General features: G+C 43.5%; 1 protein-coding gene and 1 long non-coding RNA gene across 3 annotated transcripts; both read right to left on the bottom strand.

Annotated features, from left to right (window-relative positions):
- Nucleotides 1-12,480: 12,480 nt before the first annotated feature.
- On the bottom strand, nt 12,481-13,369 carry LOC123469947. Of its 2 annotated transcripts, XR_006643233.1 has the most exons (4): nt 13,267-13,369; nt 13,036-13,121; nt 12,688-12,971; nt 12,481-12,609 (listed from the first exon to the last, which is right to left on the bottom strand). It is a non-coding gene; the product is annotated as an uncharacterized LOC123469947 (long non-coding RNA). The 2 variants fall into 2 exon arrangements; XR_006643227.1 differs by lacking the exon at nt 13,267-13,369 and having other exon boundaries at nt 13,036-13,197.
- A 796-nt stretch (nt 13,370-14,165) lies between these two features.
- LOC123470479 lies at nt 14,166-15,602 on the bottom strand. Its single transcript, XM_045170752.1, has one exon. It carries the CDS (start codon nt 15,429-15,431, stop codon nt 14,166-14,168), a length of 1,266 nt encoding a protein of 421 aa, XP_045026687.1. The 5' UTR covers nt 15,432-15,602.
- Between the last annotated feature and the right edge of the window lie 301 nt (nt 15,603-15,903).

Below are 15,903 nucleotides of genomic sequence, written 5' to 3'. Positions count from 1 at the left end.
CGAAAATTTCAAAGTTTTACATTTTCGACGCTAGATGGGAAACACCGTATATGTCAAATTTATAGCTGTTGCATGCCCTCCGGCGTAGCAAGTTAATAGCAACTTAGCACTTTTGAAATATTTCTTTTGCTGCTACTCTAGCGGATGAATCGGATGATATATTACCTTGTGTTTAAATAAAAATAACTAGTCTTTTTATCATTTCATTTAATAAAACACTAAAGTTTCACAATGAATTTCATTTTCAACCATATTACAAAAATAAATAACTACAATTGTTTTTGAATATAGATTTATTGTCGGTTAACAACATATTTATTTCAAACAACATGATAACACTAGTCAATTCGGAGCTTCTCAACTGTTGTAATGCTGTTTTGGAGACAACTATTTTCATCAAGAAATTGAAGCAGCTCTTCAAATCTTTGTTGACGAAATAGTCGCAAAATCATTCCCGAATGACTTGTTGCATTTGGGAAGGCTAAGCGATTTACAGCAATCAATCTTAAATTTCTGGGGACATTGTAATTATCTAGGTATTCTTGATACGCATCGCTATCCTTTTTAGGAAGTGGATTTTGATGGCATGTTTTAATAGAAGATATTTCGTTTTCTTTATCTATCGTGCATGCGTAATAATCATCCGCGTGACCAATGCAGTTCACACCAACCGGTCTGTTACAAAAAAAGTAATAAGGTGCAACAGTTTACAATATTTGGATAGGAAGATTATTTAGGAAAACTACTATATAAAAAAATTAGACGAATTTACTTACCCAAGTTTTGTGTGAAAAAAAACCCATCGATCAAGGCTGAGTCGATCCAAATTAGGTAGCTGGTTGGCGAAAACGATGACTGTGTTGTTGAGGGTCACTTTCTCACACCCTTTGTATTTTCCGCTAACGAGAAAATTGTTTTTTAAATCCTCCAGAATCTCATACATTGCATTAACTCTTTTGATGCCACTCGAACTGAAAGAGTTCCATGCGCAATTAAACACGTATCCTTTTGCAAAAGGGTTGATAAGGCCACAGAGATCATGAGTGCGGCCTAGCGTTAAAAGTTGGTATCCCATTTTCATCATGAAACACCGGGCCAGATCGGTTTTTCGATCAATAACGTGTTGTTTTCCTGCTCTACTGTTGACATTTTTAATGTGGATCTGATATTTAAAAAATGAGTGTTGAACGGAAAAAAATTAATGTTAACCGATCAGTAAAATTGTTAAAAGTTTTTATGACGGATAATGTTTACCGGATCGTCTGTACAAATAATAATCTCAGGAACAGTTTGCTTTGAGGTCTGACCTTTATTAGCGACAAGCTCAACTTCAGGTGGCGGCAGATAGCTATACTTCTTCGAACGCCTTCCCTAAAAAAAAGAGAAACAAATAAAAAGCAAAAAATTTAATGTTGAGATTACTCCACGTACGTCACTTAAACATATAGTAAAACTCGCCTGCTTGTTAGCCAAGCGTTTTGCATTCGATGCGTTACTGGTATTTCTTCGTTGCGTTTTCTTCACAAAAGTCAGCCCGTACTTCGGGTTGACAAACCGCTTCCGCTTGTTAAGAAGGTTGGAAGCAATTGTTGATTCATCAAAGCATTTATTACATAAAAATGCAAAATTCTCCTGCGAACATTTAAGTTTTCGATATTCTTCTCCAGACATTCCTGAAGAAAAACGTTCAATGTATGATTTATACTTACATAATTCACTCTATGAGTGAGAAAGAAAATTTTTCAAACCTGAATCGCATTTTTGATGTTGCCAACACGAACATTGATCACATTGCACCGCGTATTGACGAGGTGTAACCTTCAAGGCACACTTAGTGCAATTATTATCCATTAGATTGTGTAATGGCCAACTTTTAATGGTGTGTAGCAAAGACAGCCAACAAGACAATGACCACCAACATATTGAACACATTAACATTAAGAAGAACATTTCAAGGCCGTGCCATCACCCCTTTTAAACGTTTATTTCATTCTTCAGAATCGCAAAAGAAGAGGGTTGTGGAACAGTACAATTTAGAGATGTAGACCCCTATGCGGTCAAAAAAAATATGGTATTACGTGATTCATAATATCATTATTTTCCCAGTGATGTTACCCTAATAAATTCACATTATGTTATCGAATGGCCATTGGATAACGACTGCGAGAAGGACTGTCCAAAACGTTAGCTACAAATTTAGACCGTATTAAAAGCCGGACACATTATAAGCTCGCAAGAGTGATCCAGCTACTGGCGGTAAGAAAAAAATTACATCCGGACACTCTTCGTGACATTCGTCGTTAAGTTGGCTAGTACCTGATTATTTTGAGAAAACAGAGAATAAATGGCACACGCTGGGGATTCAAAACATGGGTTTAATTGGCGTTTCCTACTCTTAAACATTAAAACAATTTACGTAATTTAGCTTAAAATTACAAACACGCATTTCGCACCACATTACTATGTATTCTACAGATTCAAAACAACAACAACCAATGACAGAAATAAATAACGAAAAAATATCAAAATCTAGCTAACATGTAACAGCCACACACGCATAATTCAACCAGTGACATCTACCGGGTGACATTTACAAACGAACGATGTGTCTCGCTTCGACAGCGCAGCGTACGATTTCACCCTAGTTCCAACAAATTCTCCAATTTTTCAAGTGTCGTCTGCTTCATTCGTTTCCTTATCACTGTTGCAATTGGCTGTTTAAGTTTTCAAACACATTTCCTTATTGGTGCATTCGATGTAGTGCATTACACACCCGCTGGAGGCTCTGACTGCTATTTCCGAAATTAGACACAAAGACAGACGATTCCCCCCTTGTCGTGAACGAACCAGGGTTCTATGACTCTGGTTAGGGCTGTGGCCCGGGTCATGAAAACCCGGGTCAGATTCCGCGTCAAGAAAAAAAAAACCCGATAAAAGGCAACCCTTTAAGGAATTTTTTTTTTCGGGACGGGTTTCGGGACGGTTCAAGGGGTTCTCGGGCTAACCCGAGATGTGGCGTCATCTAGTAGTAAGACAAAGAAGCTTTTAACTCTTACGCTAAGTTACGAGTCAACAAAGCAGAATAGCTTAAAAACGTAGCAATCTACAGTAACGGCCAGGAATCGGGGTATCTCTCTGCGTATTTGGGAACTTGGGTCCTCCCACCAAGTCACCAACCCACAGGCGCCTCGGGACGTTTGTCTCAATATAATGCTGCGACTGGTGGCCAATTTTCAAAACAATTTTCCACTTTCCACAATTTCTTCACAAGTTGTACACAATTCTATGCCAAACAAAATCACATATAGTTTTGGTCTGTTGGAGACTATGCTAAAATGCTATGCTTTCCTACTTCAAGTTCTAGCTCATTGTAAAAAAATGTAAAGATATTGTGGATAGTGGAAAAAATCGTTTTGAAAATTGGCCACCAGTCGCAGAAAACGTCCAAATGTACCTAAATCCTGTCCTGCTGCTGGCAAAAAAAGAATTTTTGCAAATATAAACGTTGTAATGGTTGAGTCTGATGACGAGACTGAAAAGAAGAGAAGAAAAGTGCGTTTGACCCGATAATTACGCGGGACGTGACCCGACCCGGGTTGTTTTGTCTGACCCATGGGTCAAGCGGGACGGGTCATTTTTAAAAATCGTCGACCCGGTTCAAAACCCATTATGGAAAAAACCCCGTTAATTTTAACCCTTTAAGAAAAAACCCGTCCCATTTGGTGCGGGCCAAAGCCCTACTATAGGTAGCGCTCAGCCCCGCGCCAATCGGGGAGCTTTTTAGTTGATCTGGTGCGGGGATAATCTGAATCAAGGGAAGTCATATTGGTGCTCGGTGCGGTGATTTTGGTGCTGGGTGCCTTCCCCGATTATCAATAAGAAGTATTCCCCGATAATCAATAAGAAGTACTCCCCGATTACGATCCCCGATTAGGAAACTTAAGACAACGATTTTGGAAGTGTGGAATAACTTCGAATAAAAATTAGAAGAATACACCATCACAACGTAATTAAACTTGAATTAGTAATAAAAAATATTCATTTAGAATACTTTTTTACTAAAATGTTACTATTCTTCTTATATCAACCTGTCTTAAAAGCCTGTAATAAGTAAAAACGGGAAACCATAAATATTTCAGTTCACTCCGAAAATTAAAATGTGATTATATTCTGTAGACTGAGAACATGTTGTTGACGTAGATGTGCCTGTGGACAAGTTTTTGTTGAATTACTTAATTTTTCCTCGCAGAATTGGAATTGAGAAGAGAACTGACCTGCAAGACTACTTGCTTCTTTGTTGATTGCATTTCAGCACTTTCATCTGCATTGTCGTAAAATTCAATGCTAATTGTGCTTTGTGTACTGACGTTAGACGCATTGGACAAAGCCGACGCCGATCTTTTATGTACACGTGAATTCTCCGGTGGCATTTTCGTAGAAAAATCGCCTTTAGGTTAATCAAATAACAATTACACAACGAAAGGATCAAACTAATAATCCGACGATTCGTAAACAACTCAGAAATGTAAGTCACCATCAAACGAAAACAATACAGTGCCGGTCCAGTTATAGAACCGCCTAGCTATGGAACCGGCTCGGTTATCGAACCGATTTTTCTTTGCCGTGTTTCAACGCCACCGTTGGCCGTATTATGAACTATATCGATTTTCTATTGCGGGAATGAATGGGTTTTGCCTTTTAAAACATGCAAAGAAATATTACTGTAATTGGTTTTATCTTTTTAGGCAATGTTGTACATCGGTTCAATGACCCAACTTATAATAATAGGCGGTAAAGTTATTCATACCAAATACAATAGAAAAAATTAGTCATTGTGTTACTTATATCTGCGTCTGATGCGTAATGCCAACAGCATTACCACTGTGCTATGTGCCCTTACATTCTAAGACCGTCAAAGTTTGAGGGATGAAAGAACCGACGATAGGTGGCACTAAGATCGGGTGCTTGGTTATAGAACCATTCAGTTATAGAACCGCGCACAGGCCGGTTCTATAACTGGACCGGCACTGTAACAATCGCAGACTAGTCACGTGGTCCTGATTGACCAATGAGAAACATTGACTAGTCAAACATGGCGTCACCTTTTTTTTCCATTACTTCAGACGCATTTCTTGTCGGTGCTTGCGGTGCAGCACCGATTATAGCATCGTTCAGCACCGAAAAAAAAAATCCCCACACCGAACTTCCCCGATTAATTTTAATCGGGGATGCTAAGCGGTGTCCCCGATAACAACGTGATCGGGGCCGAGCCCTACCTATAGGTGGATTCGAAAACCAAACCTTTTACATGCAAATGCCGTATTCATCCACAGCGCTATTGAATCGGTATTAAAAGTTCCTATGCAAAGAACAATTATTTTGCTACCAAATATCGATATAAATTGTACAATACAAATCTGAACTGATCATCGTCTGCTTTATTTAAGGCTAAAGCGTATGTTGCAAAGTTAGTTTTATGTATATCACTAGTAACTTTGGGCCCGTCCAGGGCCGGGAGATAGGTGGCGCTAGCGTATTTTTAACGCTTTTTTCGCCATTTATTCTGCCAAACTGCAAACGTTAAATTTTTGCCCGTCTACTCTTTAAGCTTTCTGCTTTCCCAATTTTTGCCCGCCGACCCGTTCACTGTCTACCCGCCAAGGTGTCCGACGCCTAGTTGCCCGTCCTCTCCCTCATAGTCTGCACGTCAACCTATTTTGCCTGCCAAAACGACCGCTGTAGGTGCCCATCGACCCACTCTTTGCCTCTGCCCGTCGATCCACTTGCTGCCTTTGCCCGTCACATCACTCACAGCCACTGTCCGTCAACACCCTCTCTGCCCGCCGACGCACTCTCTGTCCGCCAAAACGCCCGCTGTAGTTACCCTATCGTTGCCTTTGCCCGTCCGCCCCCTCAGAGTCTGTGCCCGTCAACCCAATCCCTGTATCTGCCCGTCGACTCACTCACAGTTTCTACCCGTCGACCCAATCACTGCCGGTCAAAATTTCCGCTGTATTTGCCCGTCGAATCATTCACAGTCTTTGCCCGTCGTCCCACTCGCTGCCCACAAAAATGCCCAATGAAGTTGCCCGTCAACTTACATATTGTCTCTGGCTATTTAATTCCTAACAGTCTTTGCCTGTCGACCCCCTCTCTGCCCGCCAACCCCCTCTTTGCCCGTTGATCAACAATCGATCAGCAAACATAACCACTGTAGGGGGCCTGTCGACCATATCGTTGCCTCTATTTATCATCTTCCTCACAGTCTCTGCCCGTCAACCCACTTACTGCCCACCAAAATGTCCGTTTCAGTTGGCCGTCAACCTATTTATTGCCCTTGTCCGTCGGCTCACATTCTGTCTCGTCCACCCGTCCTACTAAATGCCCATGGACTGAAAAATTGCCAATTTCCACGATTTCGTCCACCTTTTACGCATCTAGTCTTCCAAAGTCCTATCCCACCAATTCCTCCCAACGCCAGCCAATCACAGGATGCGTGCATCGCAAAAGTCTTAAAACTCCTCCCACATTTTTCCTTAGATTTTTATAGAGTATAGATTATATATTTATATTTACGTTTATAGTAATACATTTAATTTTTTTCTAAATTAAAAGAATTTAGTGAAAGATTGGTAATGATGAACCTGAAAGAACGAAAACCAAACATGAATTGCACCATCAATACTACAAACTCAATGAAAATAAAAAACTTTTTTTTAGCTCATATCAAAAACAATTTACACTCGCAAAAACAACAACGATAACAATCACAACAATCCTTTTTTTCAAACCACTGACGTTTACCGGGGAAAAACACTTCTAAGATGGCGGCGTACTTTGCACAGAGCCCCCTACTAACCATTCACAATCTTGCAACCATGTATTTCGACGAAAAACCCCTATAAGCCACTAATACCAATTTACTAGCAGATAGCTAGCACACAAATAAAATAATTTTAGGTTTCCATATGCTACCCGATTACCCGACCCGATAATGACAATAACGAGTATTGGAAAGAATCTGTTTTGTATTGCAGAAATTGTTCCACTTAGCTATGGGAGTCTACCGATAAAATAGTCTACACTTTTTTCCAGACATGTAATACCTAGGGGAAAAAAAGGTGTCTGGACTGACATTACCCCAAAACCCTTATGATAATATTGCGCCAAAACCACTCTACCTCTCCTTAAAAATGTAAACTATTAATATTCACTGCTCAGAGATGGCTTTTTCAAAATAAATTGGTGTTCACCTTTTTGTGCAGGATACTGTACATGATCGCCAGATCACTCTCTGTAGGGGGAAACGGCGGGTGTTTACTAAGTGGTTCCAGGACTCCCCGCTAGGTTTGCTAGTCTAGCAGGCCGGTCGTCTACAGGGGTGATCAGGCAAAACACCTTTTGTTTATTTTTAGAATTTTGTTTGCTAGCTTTTCCGCTAGGGCTCCTTTTCGTTCCCGATTTTTTAGGTTCAAAATCAAAATGATGGTGCAATTTGGGAATTTTTTATTTATGTTTAAAATTTTCCCTATTTTTAAAAATTGCGCCGATCAACCAGGGCAAGTCATTGAACCCTGGATGGTTCACGCTGAGAGGAATCCCAATACCACGTTTCGTTGGTCTTTTCTCGATTTCGGATGGTGGCACTTTTCTGCACTGGTGCGATTACCTCGATAAAAAGTTGTTTGAGTGGCAATCTTAGTGCAATCCACTTTTTCGGTGCATCGATTTTGTACGCACTCCGGCACCGTCCGAGGTCACTCAAAAACTGCACTTTCTTGCCCGACCTTTTTAGTCAGTGCAAGCGGTGCAGTGCAATTTTTAGCAGACGAATTTAGAGAGTGTGTTGTTTAGTGATAAGAGCATTTTTTCCATTCGTCTGCTACTTCCTCCAGTCGGCGTAAAAAGTGAAAAAGGTGTTCGATTGCACCCTACATTTTCAGACAACCGCATGAAGTGCATGACATCACATGCCCCTTCTCGCTCCGAGCCAGTGTGCACTGGCTACTGCACCGGTTGCAGCCATCAAAGTAGTCCGGTTGCAAGTATTCCAAACTAGATAGGTATTGCAGCAATGCGTTGAATTCACGGTTAACAAGACTAAGACTGAGAGACGATACACGACTACGGGGGAACTATATACGGGGGAAACACTGACGTCACACGTCCGGTAGTATTGAATACTAACCGGATCACATAATGTGATCATTGACCACGTGACATCCCCCCCTCTAGCTGCATTCGTCCCCGAATGCATTACCAAATAAAAGACAAACAACAACAAAAAACCAAACAACAAAAAAGATATAAACTACGTTGACGTATATAAGTCCTACTAGGTTTTAAATTGATAACATACCCTCCCGAAAGAAAACCGGGAACATTGTTACATGATACAGGCGACCCCCCAAAAAAAAAAAACATCATCATTTGGCTAGATGCTCAATGGACGATTCCAGATCACGCAGTGTCGTCAAACAAGTTTCCTTATGTGCTGTCATACGGTTGTCTATTTCGGTGAGACAATGCATGGTACTCCACCCCAAACAGCCAGTGCAGTGCGGTACCGCCGACGTGAATAATACCTCTCTTGGCCCTCCTGCCACCGCCTCCCGCAGCGTGTCGTACCGTTCACGTACAAGTTCCAATAGCTCCAACCCGTCCGTCGCCCTTTCCACCATCTGCGCCCGTAACCGTGCACTATGTTGTTTCCTCCGCCTGCGATTCTTTCTTCTTGGCCGAGTCGGTTAAACAAAGGTGCAGTTTGTTTAGGGCGTTTTCTATGGGTCCGAACGAGACATCGGTCACTACTACCCATTCCGAGTCACTAAAGAAGACCTCCCCTTGTAATTGGAATATTACTCCATCCCTCGAAAAAGCCTCTTGGGAATGTCCTTGGCTGGGTTGTACCCCCATCAGCGGTCCCAGTAGTTCTAGTAGTTGGAGAAGAGCCCCCACTGCCGCCTGCGGCATTTGTCCGTATCGTACCGGTGGCATCCGGGCTTGTGTCGATCGACTCACCTGATTGTCCATCCTTTCATTTCGAGCTTCTTGCACCTCCTCGCCCAGGGGTATAGTCTCTCTAAATTCAGCCTCTCGGTCACGGATGTCCTTTCCCCCGGCAATTAGGTTACTGCGTTGCGGCTCAATTCTTCTTGCTTCTGCTCCCGTACTTCCTCTGTCTGTCGGCAGTAATCCTTCTCCAATCCTGCTTTCAAATCCGTGCTCCCGAAGCGCTTTCTTCTCTGCCCCTGCTGTCGCGACGGCTACTGGCATGTCTCCCTCCTTGATTTCGGTCACTGGCTTGATTATTCCTAACACCGTCCCCTCTTCGATTCATTGTTTGTGGTCCGATAAGTTGGTTATCGCCATCTGTTCGATTGTTCCCACGCCGCTAACCAGGACCTTTCCCGTCGACACCCTTTTCGTACTCTGCAATGCTTGGGATGGTTCCACCAGTGCACATTCGCCAAACCCTTTTAAATCTAGTGGTTGAGTTGCGACCGCTTTCATCAATCGTGGTGGGCCATCATCTCTTCCACCACTGCTCCGATGGCAATGTCTCCAGTGAAGATCTCCGGTAGCGCCCCAACCTTCATCCGCGTTCCAAGTTTTTCCAACATGTCCTTCCCCAGAAGTAAGTCGATGTCGCCGTCCAGAACCAAAGCCTCCCCCTCGACGGTCATCTTCCCATCTGATACTGACAGCATTGCGGTTGCGGCTCCTCCCGGTTGAATCTCCTTGCCGTCAACTGATACTAGACGATTTGCGCGTCATGGTGTCACTGTTATCCCTAGTTCTCTCACTAATTTGGGCGAACACACGGACACTCCCGTCCCTGTATCTATTACGGCAGCCACTCGTTTTTCCCAGCACAACACATCCAGTACTACCATCCTCTGGATGTCGATTTTCAGAATTGGCCATGCTAGCACCTCCTGGTCTACATGCTGTGTCCATTCCTACTAGACCAATTACTGGCCTACCCTCTCCAGCGAATCGCACCTGCTGTTGCTGTTGTTGTTGTGGTGCCCCTCCTTCTCGCTGGGAGCTCGGGCAGTCGCGACGTAAGTGTCCTATCCCTTCACACCCGTAGCACACAACCTTTCCGTCCGGCGTCCGACCCCTCAGGCCTCCCTGACCGTTTGTTCTTGTTGGACACTCTCTCCCGATGTGTCCCTCCGTCTTACATCTGCTGCAGATAGGTTTCCCATCCGAAGTCCATTTCAGTATCGATCGGTTATCCGACCGATACTGTTGACTCTCCGCTTCTTCTCCTTGCTGTGCGGCTGCCCCTGATGCGTTCCTTGATGCAACGGCTCCCATCAGTCCCTCTAGCAATTTTTCTATTCGATCCATTCTCTCACTTCCCGTCGTTGGTGTTTTTTTCCGACCACGCCCATCGCCCATTCCTCGTGTCTTGCTCGGGAAGTCATTTCCTGATACCGCTTAATTTTTTGAAGGAATTCGTCACACGAGTTGGGTTTCAAACTCCAGAGCTTCTCTAGTAAACTTGGCCTGAGTCCTCTCCATAGGTGTGCCAATTTCGTAGCTTCGGTCATATTCGGGTCTACTCTGCGGCATAAATCCAGGATGTCGTAAAAATATTCGATCGTGGATTCCTCGATCCCTTGTTTGCGTTCTCTCAGTTTTGCTTCATTGAATCGATTCTGATTGACTGACTTGAATAGCTCCAACAGCTGTGTTTTAACTCCTGGTACAATTGGCGGTCCTGCATCATCCTCCCATTCGGCTTCTAGTTGTCCCGCGGCCTCTTTGTATGATTACAACTTCTGTGCTGCCCCGAACAGCAATAGCTCCACGTGGTCGCGAAATTCGTCAGCTCTCCATCGATTATATCTCCCGATTCTTTCGTATCGATGCATCCACTACACGACGTCTTCCCCGTCCTTCCCCCAAAGGTGGGTGGGGATTGAAATTTTGTCTGCGCGGCCATCGCGTGCCTTGCGAGCACTTGCTGTTGAGCTGCTCTGAATCCCCGGATGTAGCTACTGATAATCGATGATCTTCTTCTCAAATCCGTTAAATACCACTCCGGCTTCTCTTCTCCGTGTTCTCTCGATCCTTCTTCCTCTTCAGCGTCCTCCCACCGCTCAGTTTCCTCCTCACTGAATGTGAGATGATACTCCTGCCGAACGGATGCCGGTTGCTGCTCCTGTTGGGGTTCGTTAGCCCCGTCCTCTATTTCTCCTCGCTCATCCGTTCCGCTTTCCCCCAACGGTCGACTGCGCGTCCTCGACCGCCCCCGGGATGCACTCCCGATCTCGGGTATCCCCCAACTACCCCGTGCCACGAACCGTCCCCGAGCGTCTCAGATTCTCTCCACGCTCCTTACGTCCTCCTCTCCTATCATCTACTTCCCGCAATCCTCACCCCGATTGTTTCTTGCCGAACTCTTCGGCTCACGGTTCACTTCTCTGCTTCTTGCCGAAAACTTCGGCTCATGGTTCACTGCCCGATTCTTGCCGAACTCTTCGGCTCACGGATCACTGCCCCGATTCTTGCCGACCACTTCGGCTCATGGTTTCCACTATCCACGTTCCCTCAATATACCCGTCTGCACCACCTTAACCCTTTTCACCGTTTTCCCCCCGGCGTCTCTCCTTCGTTATGCTTCCCCGATTGTCCTACGGTCGGAGCCGTGACCCCGTACCCCAACTATTTAAGGTGCTAAGACCAGTTGGGTCGTCGACTCTCAGGGGTCCCTGACAGCCACCGCCTCCGCAGCACAGAATCGAACAGAAACATAACCACAAAAGAGACTTACCAGAGGTTCTGCATCTCCACCATGTAGCAATGCGTTGTATTCACGGTTAACAAGACTAAGACTGAGAGACGATACACGACTACGGGGGAACTATATACGGGGAAACACTGACGTCACACGTCCGGTAGTATTGAATACTAACCGGATCACATAACGTGGTCATTGACCACGTGACAGTATTAATATTTGAATGTAATTATTGTATAGATTATAGTGCTTCGATTTATCGGCTAAACAAAACAAATAGATTTTAGACAACTATTTTTAGCTTTTGCGCTGCCCCAATCTAACCTAGTATTGTTGAAATACACGTTTGATCGGGATTTCAATCCTCTGAATGAACCCAGAATAATTGCCGAGCCGAGACGGAAGAATTTTGTATTTTATGTTAGATATTTAAAAAAAAAGAGCTACAAACCATTTTGTGTTCATTCATTTTATCTTATACAAAAACATGAGGTACAAAGCCAGGCCATTCCCACACGGCACATCTCCCTCCTGTGAACCTCCCAAAAGGTTCCTACCTTCCCGTGCGGATCGAACGATACCGTCAGGAGATACTGAGGAGGGAAATAGGAAGCTCGTAAATCGTTGACTATCACGTCTGTATTTTAAATAGAAGGAATGTTTTTGGGACATTCTCAGGAGTCCTTTAGGAGATTCGTTTAAAAAAAAGAAAGTCCAATGTGTTATACGGTTTCACATAATACTTTATTTAATCAATTTTTTTTGTACAATCTTTTATCAAATGAATGGCCGTCCTGGAATGATGAGACCCTGCCGTTTAAGTAAAGTGCATTCTAACACGCAATTTTCACCCACTAGATTCATAAAAAGCCAACAGCGACGTTAGCACTTGTCAACGAACTGGTAGCCCATAATACAAATTCATAACATACAACGTTGGCTCTTCACAGCGTAGATAACCATGGCTTATCAGAAACTCTTCTGGACTGGACAAAATTGCCTCCTTGTAGACTGAACAAAACCCTTGATTTTACCGCAGGTTATTTAAATAGACGGAATCTGGACAGAGGCTGTTGGGGCTGTAGTCTTTGTCTAAAAAATAAAACACATGTATAACACGTTTTTTTATTGCAATCCCGGTGGGCTAGTTTTTTTAGCAAAACTCTATTGGGTAGCGTTGGGATTATTTTTATTGCCATCTAGGACAAACGTAGCCCTGTAAACAGAAAAGGATACTTTATATTATGTGTTTGAAAATGTTTAAGTGGTAAGGCAAAAACCTTAACTTCACGTCTCCTTGATAATCAGCTGGTGCCTCCCACGATGTCTAAAGTTTTCTTTCCTCTGTCATCACCATGTGTATTCGCTGTAAAGAAAATGGAATGGCTTACTTGTAGCAGTGTGGTTGTGTAGAAAGATGGAGATGATTGAAGGTTATTAGGATTGTGCTGAAATAATGAGACATACAGTGAACTTGTTAATCTTATAAAATGATTTGACTTATGACTTACTCTGGGCGACATAGTAGAGAAGGTAGTATCAGGTGCCCCTCTGCAACTCATTATATGTGCCCATCTCAACATCAAGATATTTTTTGTTTTTTTGCCCTTCTGTTCAGATATATGTAAAATATGCTCAAAGTTCACAAGCATTCACCGTAAACGAAACATAATGGCTTTACCTTAGCGGCGTGTTCTTAACAATTTCACCGTATTTGAGGGCATGATAATTCCAATCAGCGAAGAATTTTTCATAAAGGAAGTGCTTACACATCTTTTTTTTTTTTTTTTTTGGTTGGTAGGCACTGGTGAGGGGATCTGGTGGCCAGATTTATCACCAGGTGATGGGCGCGGTTGGCCCTTTCGCCTCGACGATGCTTTAGCGTTCATTGTTTGGCTTGTGTTGTCTTCTCGTTGATTGAGTTTTCGAGTTGATTGATAAGTTACGTTCTTTTGGCTGGACTTTTGTCGTTCTTTTTGTTGCTTGGAGGTGTTTTGAGTAGGTGTTTTGAGTAGGTAGGGGGAGAGTAAGTTTGTTTGGTTTTTATTAAGATTGTGTTGATGAGTTTTTGTTGCTTTTTAGGAACTGGATGAGTAGCCTCTGTACTTCATGCTGATTGTGCTGTTATTTCTTGGGTTGAGTCCTAGCAGGTTGCATAGATTTTGTTCCATGTTGTGGGTTGTAAATTAGCTGTTGATTTCTTGTCTTTCTAGTTCAAGTGCAGGACGTGCTTTGTTGACTCATCTTCATCTTCGCATAACTGGCAGCTGGCAGGTGGAGTCTAGCTGGTTGTTGAATCGAGCCAGGTTGGCTTTCAGCCTGTTGTGCCCACCAAACTTTGTCGTTCTTCTTTGTTGCTTGGGGGTGTTTTGAGTAGGTTTGAGGGAAAGGAAGTTTGTTAATTTTTTATTTAGATTGTGTTGATGAGTCTCGTTGCTTTTAGGAACTGGACGAGTAGCCTCTGGACTTCATGCTGTGTGTTGCAGTTATTTCTTGGGTTGAGTCCTAGAAGGTTACATAGATTGTGTTCCATGTTGTGAGTTGTAAAGTAACTGTTGATTTCTTGTCTTTCTAGTTCGAGTGCAGGACATTCTAGAAGGACGTGCTTTGTTGACTCATCTTCATCTTCGCAGAACTGGCAGGTGGGGTCTAGCTGGTTGTTGAATCGGGCCAGGTTGGCTTTCAGCCTGTTGTGCCCTGTTCTGAGTTTGAACAAGACTCTTGTGATGTTTCGTGATTTGTGAGAGTGCCATTTCAGCGCTCCTGTCTTCGTTCTTGTGTGGGTATTATCTTTATATCTTCCTTTGTGCAATTCGTTGATGTTTATTTTCCTTAGGTATTCTTTAAAGACTGCTGCTTGTTCGGCTGAGGAGAGAAAGTTTTTGAGGCATCTGCTTGGAAGTAGCTGGTTGCTTTCTTCTGAGGCTAGTCGGTCGGCCGCTTCATTGCCTGGAATACCAACGTGACTAGGTATCCAGTACAGATTGATTTTGGTGCCTGCTGACTTCAGGTTATCTGCTGTGGTGAGTATGGCGTTAATGATGGGATGTTTTTCTTTTTTTGATGATTCTATTGATTGGACGACCGATCTTGAGTCTGAGAATATTGTAAGTTCGGCCACTTCGTCGTCTAGATGGTGAACTAGTTCTAATGTTCTGTTGATGGCTTCGGCCTCGGCTGTGAAGACGGATGAGTTTCTGGAGAGGGTTGTTGCTTCCTCGATGTTAAGACTGGGGATTATTACTGCTGAGGTGGTTTTTCCTGTTGATTTGTTGAGTGAGCTGTCTGTATAGGCGATGGTGGATGCGTTGAAGTGGTTGTGTTTGATCTCGTTAAAGAGTGCTCGTGCTTCTGAGGGATTGTTCATTGACATTTGTTTGGAGAGAGGGAAGTATCTGATAGCGATTGGGGGTTCCTTCCAGGGTGGTCTTTCTTGTAGATGGGGGTATTGTTCAGGTTCAGCTTGGAATAGGTCTATGTCGGCTAGGATGGTGCTGCCCATGGCTATTTTGAGCGACGGGACGTTAAGATCTTTCCAGCTTTTGGGGGTTCTTCTCATCTCCCAGCATCTTTTGTGCAGGGGGTGGTCTTGTAGTTTTTCGATTCTGAAGATATAGCGGGCGGCTAGCCAGGTTCTTCTAGTGTCTAGGGGTGGGATGTCGAGCTCACATTGCATTTCTTTGATTGGGGTTGATTTAGGTGCTCCTAGGATAATCCGGAGGATGTTGTTCTGGACGGACTCGAGCTTTTCTTTTCTTCCTTTGCTGGATGATCCGTACACCGTTAGTCCATATTCTAGTCTGCTTCTGATTAGGGCCTTGTAAAGTATGCAGAGTGAGTCTATAGAGGGTCCGTGTTTTGATCTAGAGAGGACTTTGAAGAGATTTTGAATTTTAATTGCTTTGCTGATGGCTACCTCGGTTTGTTTAATCCAACGCAGACTTTTGTCGAAGTGGATCCCTAGGTGTTTGACTCCATTAGCTTGGGGGATTCTTTTGCCATTCAGGAATAGTAGGGGTTCAATTTGGGTTCTTCTCTGTCTGCTGAAGTTTACTAGGATGGATTTTTCTGGCGAGAATTTTATTCTCCACTTTTTGCTCCATTTGCTGACAGCGTCTAGATGGGGGGTGAGTAGTTCTTCCGCTTCT

This window comes from Daphnia magna, linkage group LG1 (genome assembly GCF_020631705.1).
Source record: "Daphnia magna isolate NIES linkage group LG1, ASM2063170v1.1, whole genome shotgun sequence".
Lineage (NCBI taxonomy): Eukaryota > Metazoa > Arthropoda > Branchiopoda > Diplostraca > Daphniidae > Daphnia > Daphnia magna.
The sequence above is the reverse complement of the archived record's forward strand: the minus strand, read 5'-3'. Positions and strand labels throughout refer to the sequence as shown.

Bases quoted from the DNA above. Each gene is read 5' to 3' on its own strand.
- LOC123470479 (XM_045170752.1), bottom strand. From the start codon at position 15,431: ATGCAATGTGAGCTCGACATCCCACCCCTAGACACTAGAAGAACCTGG.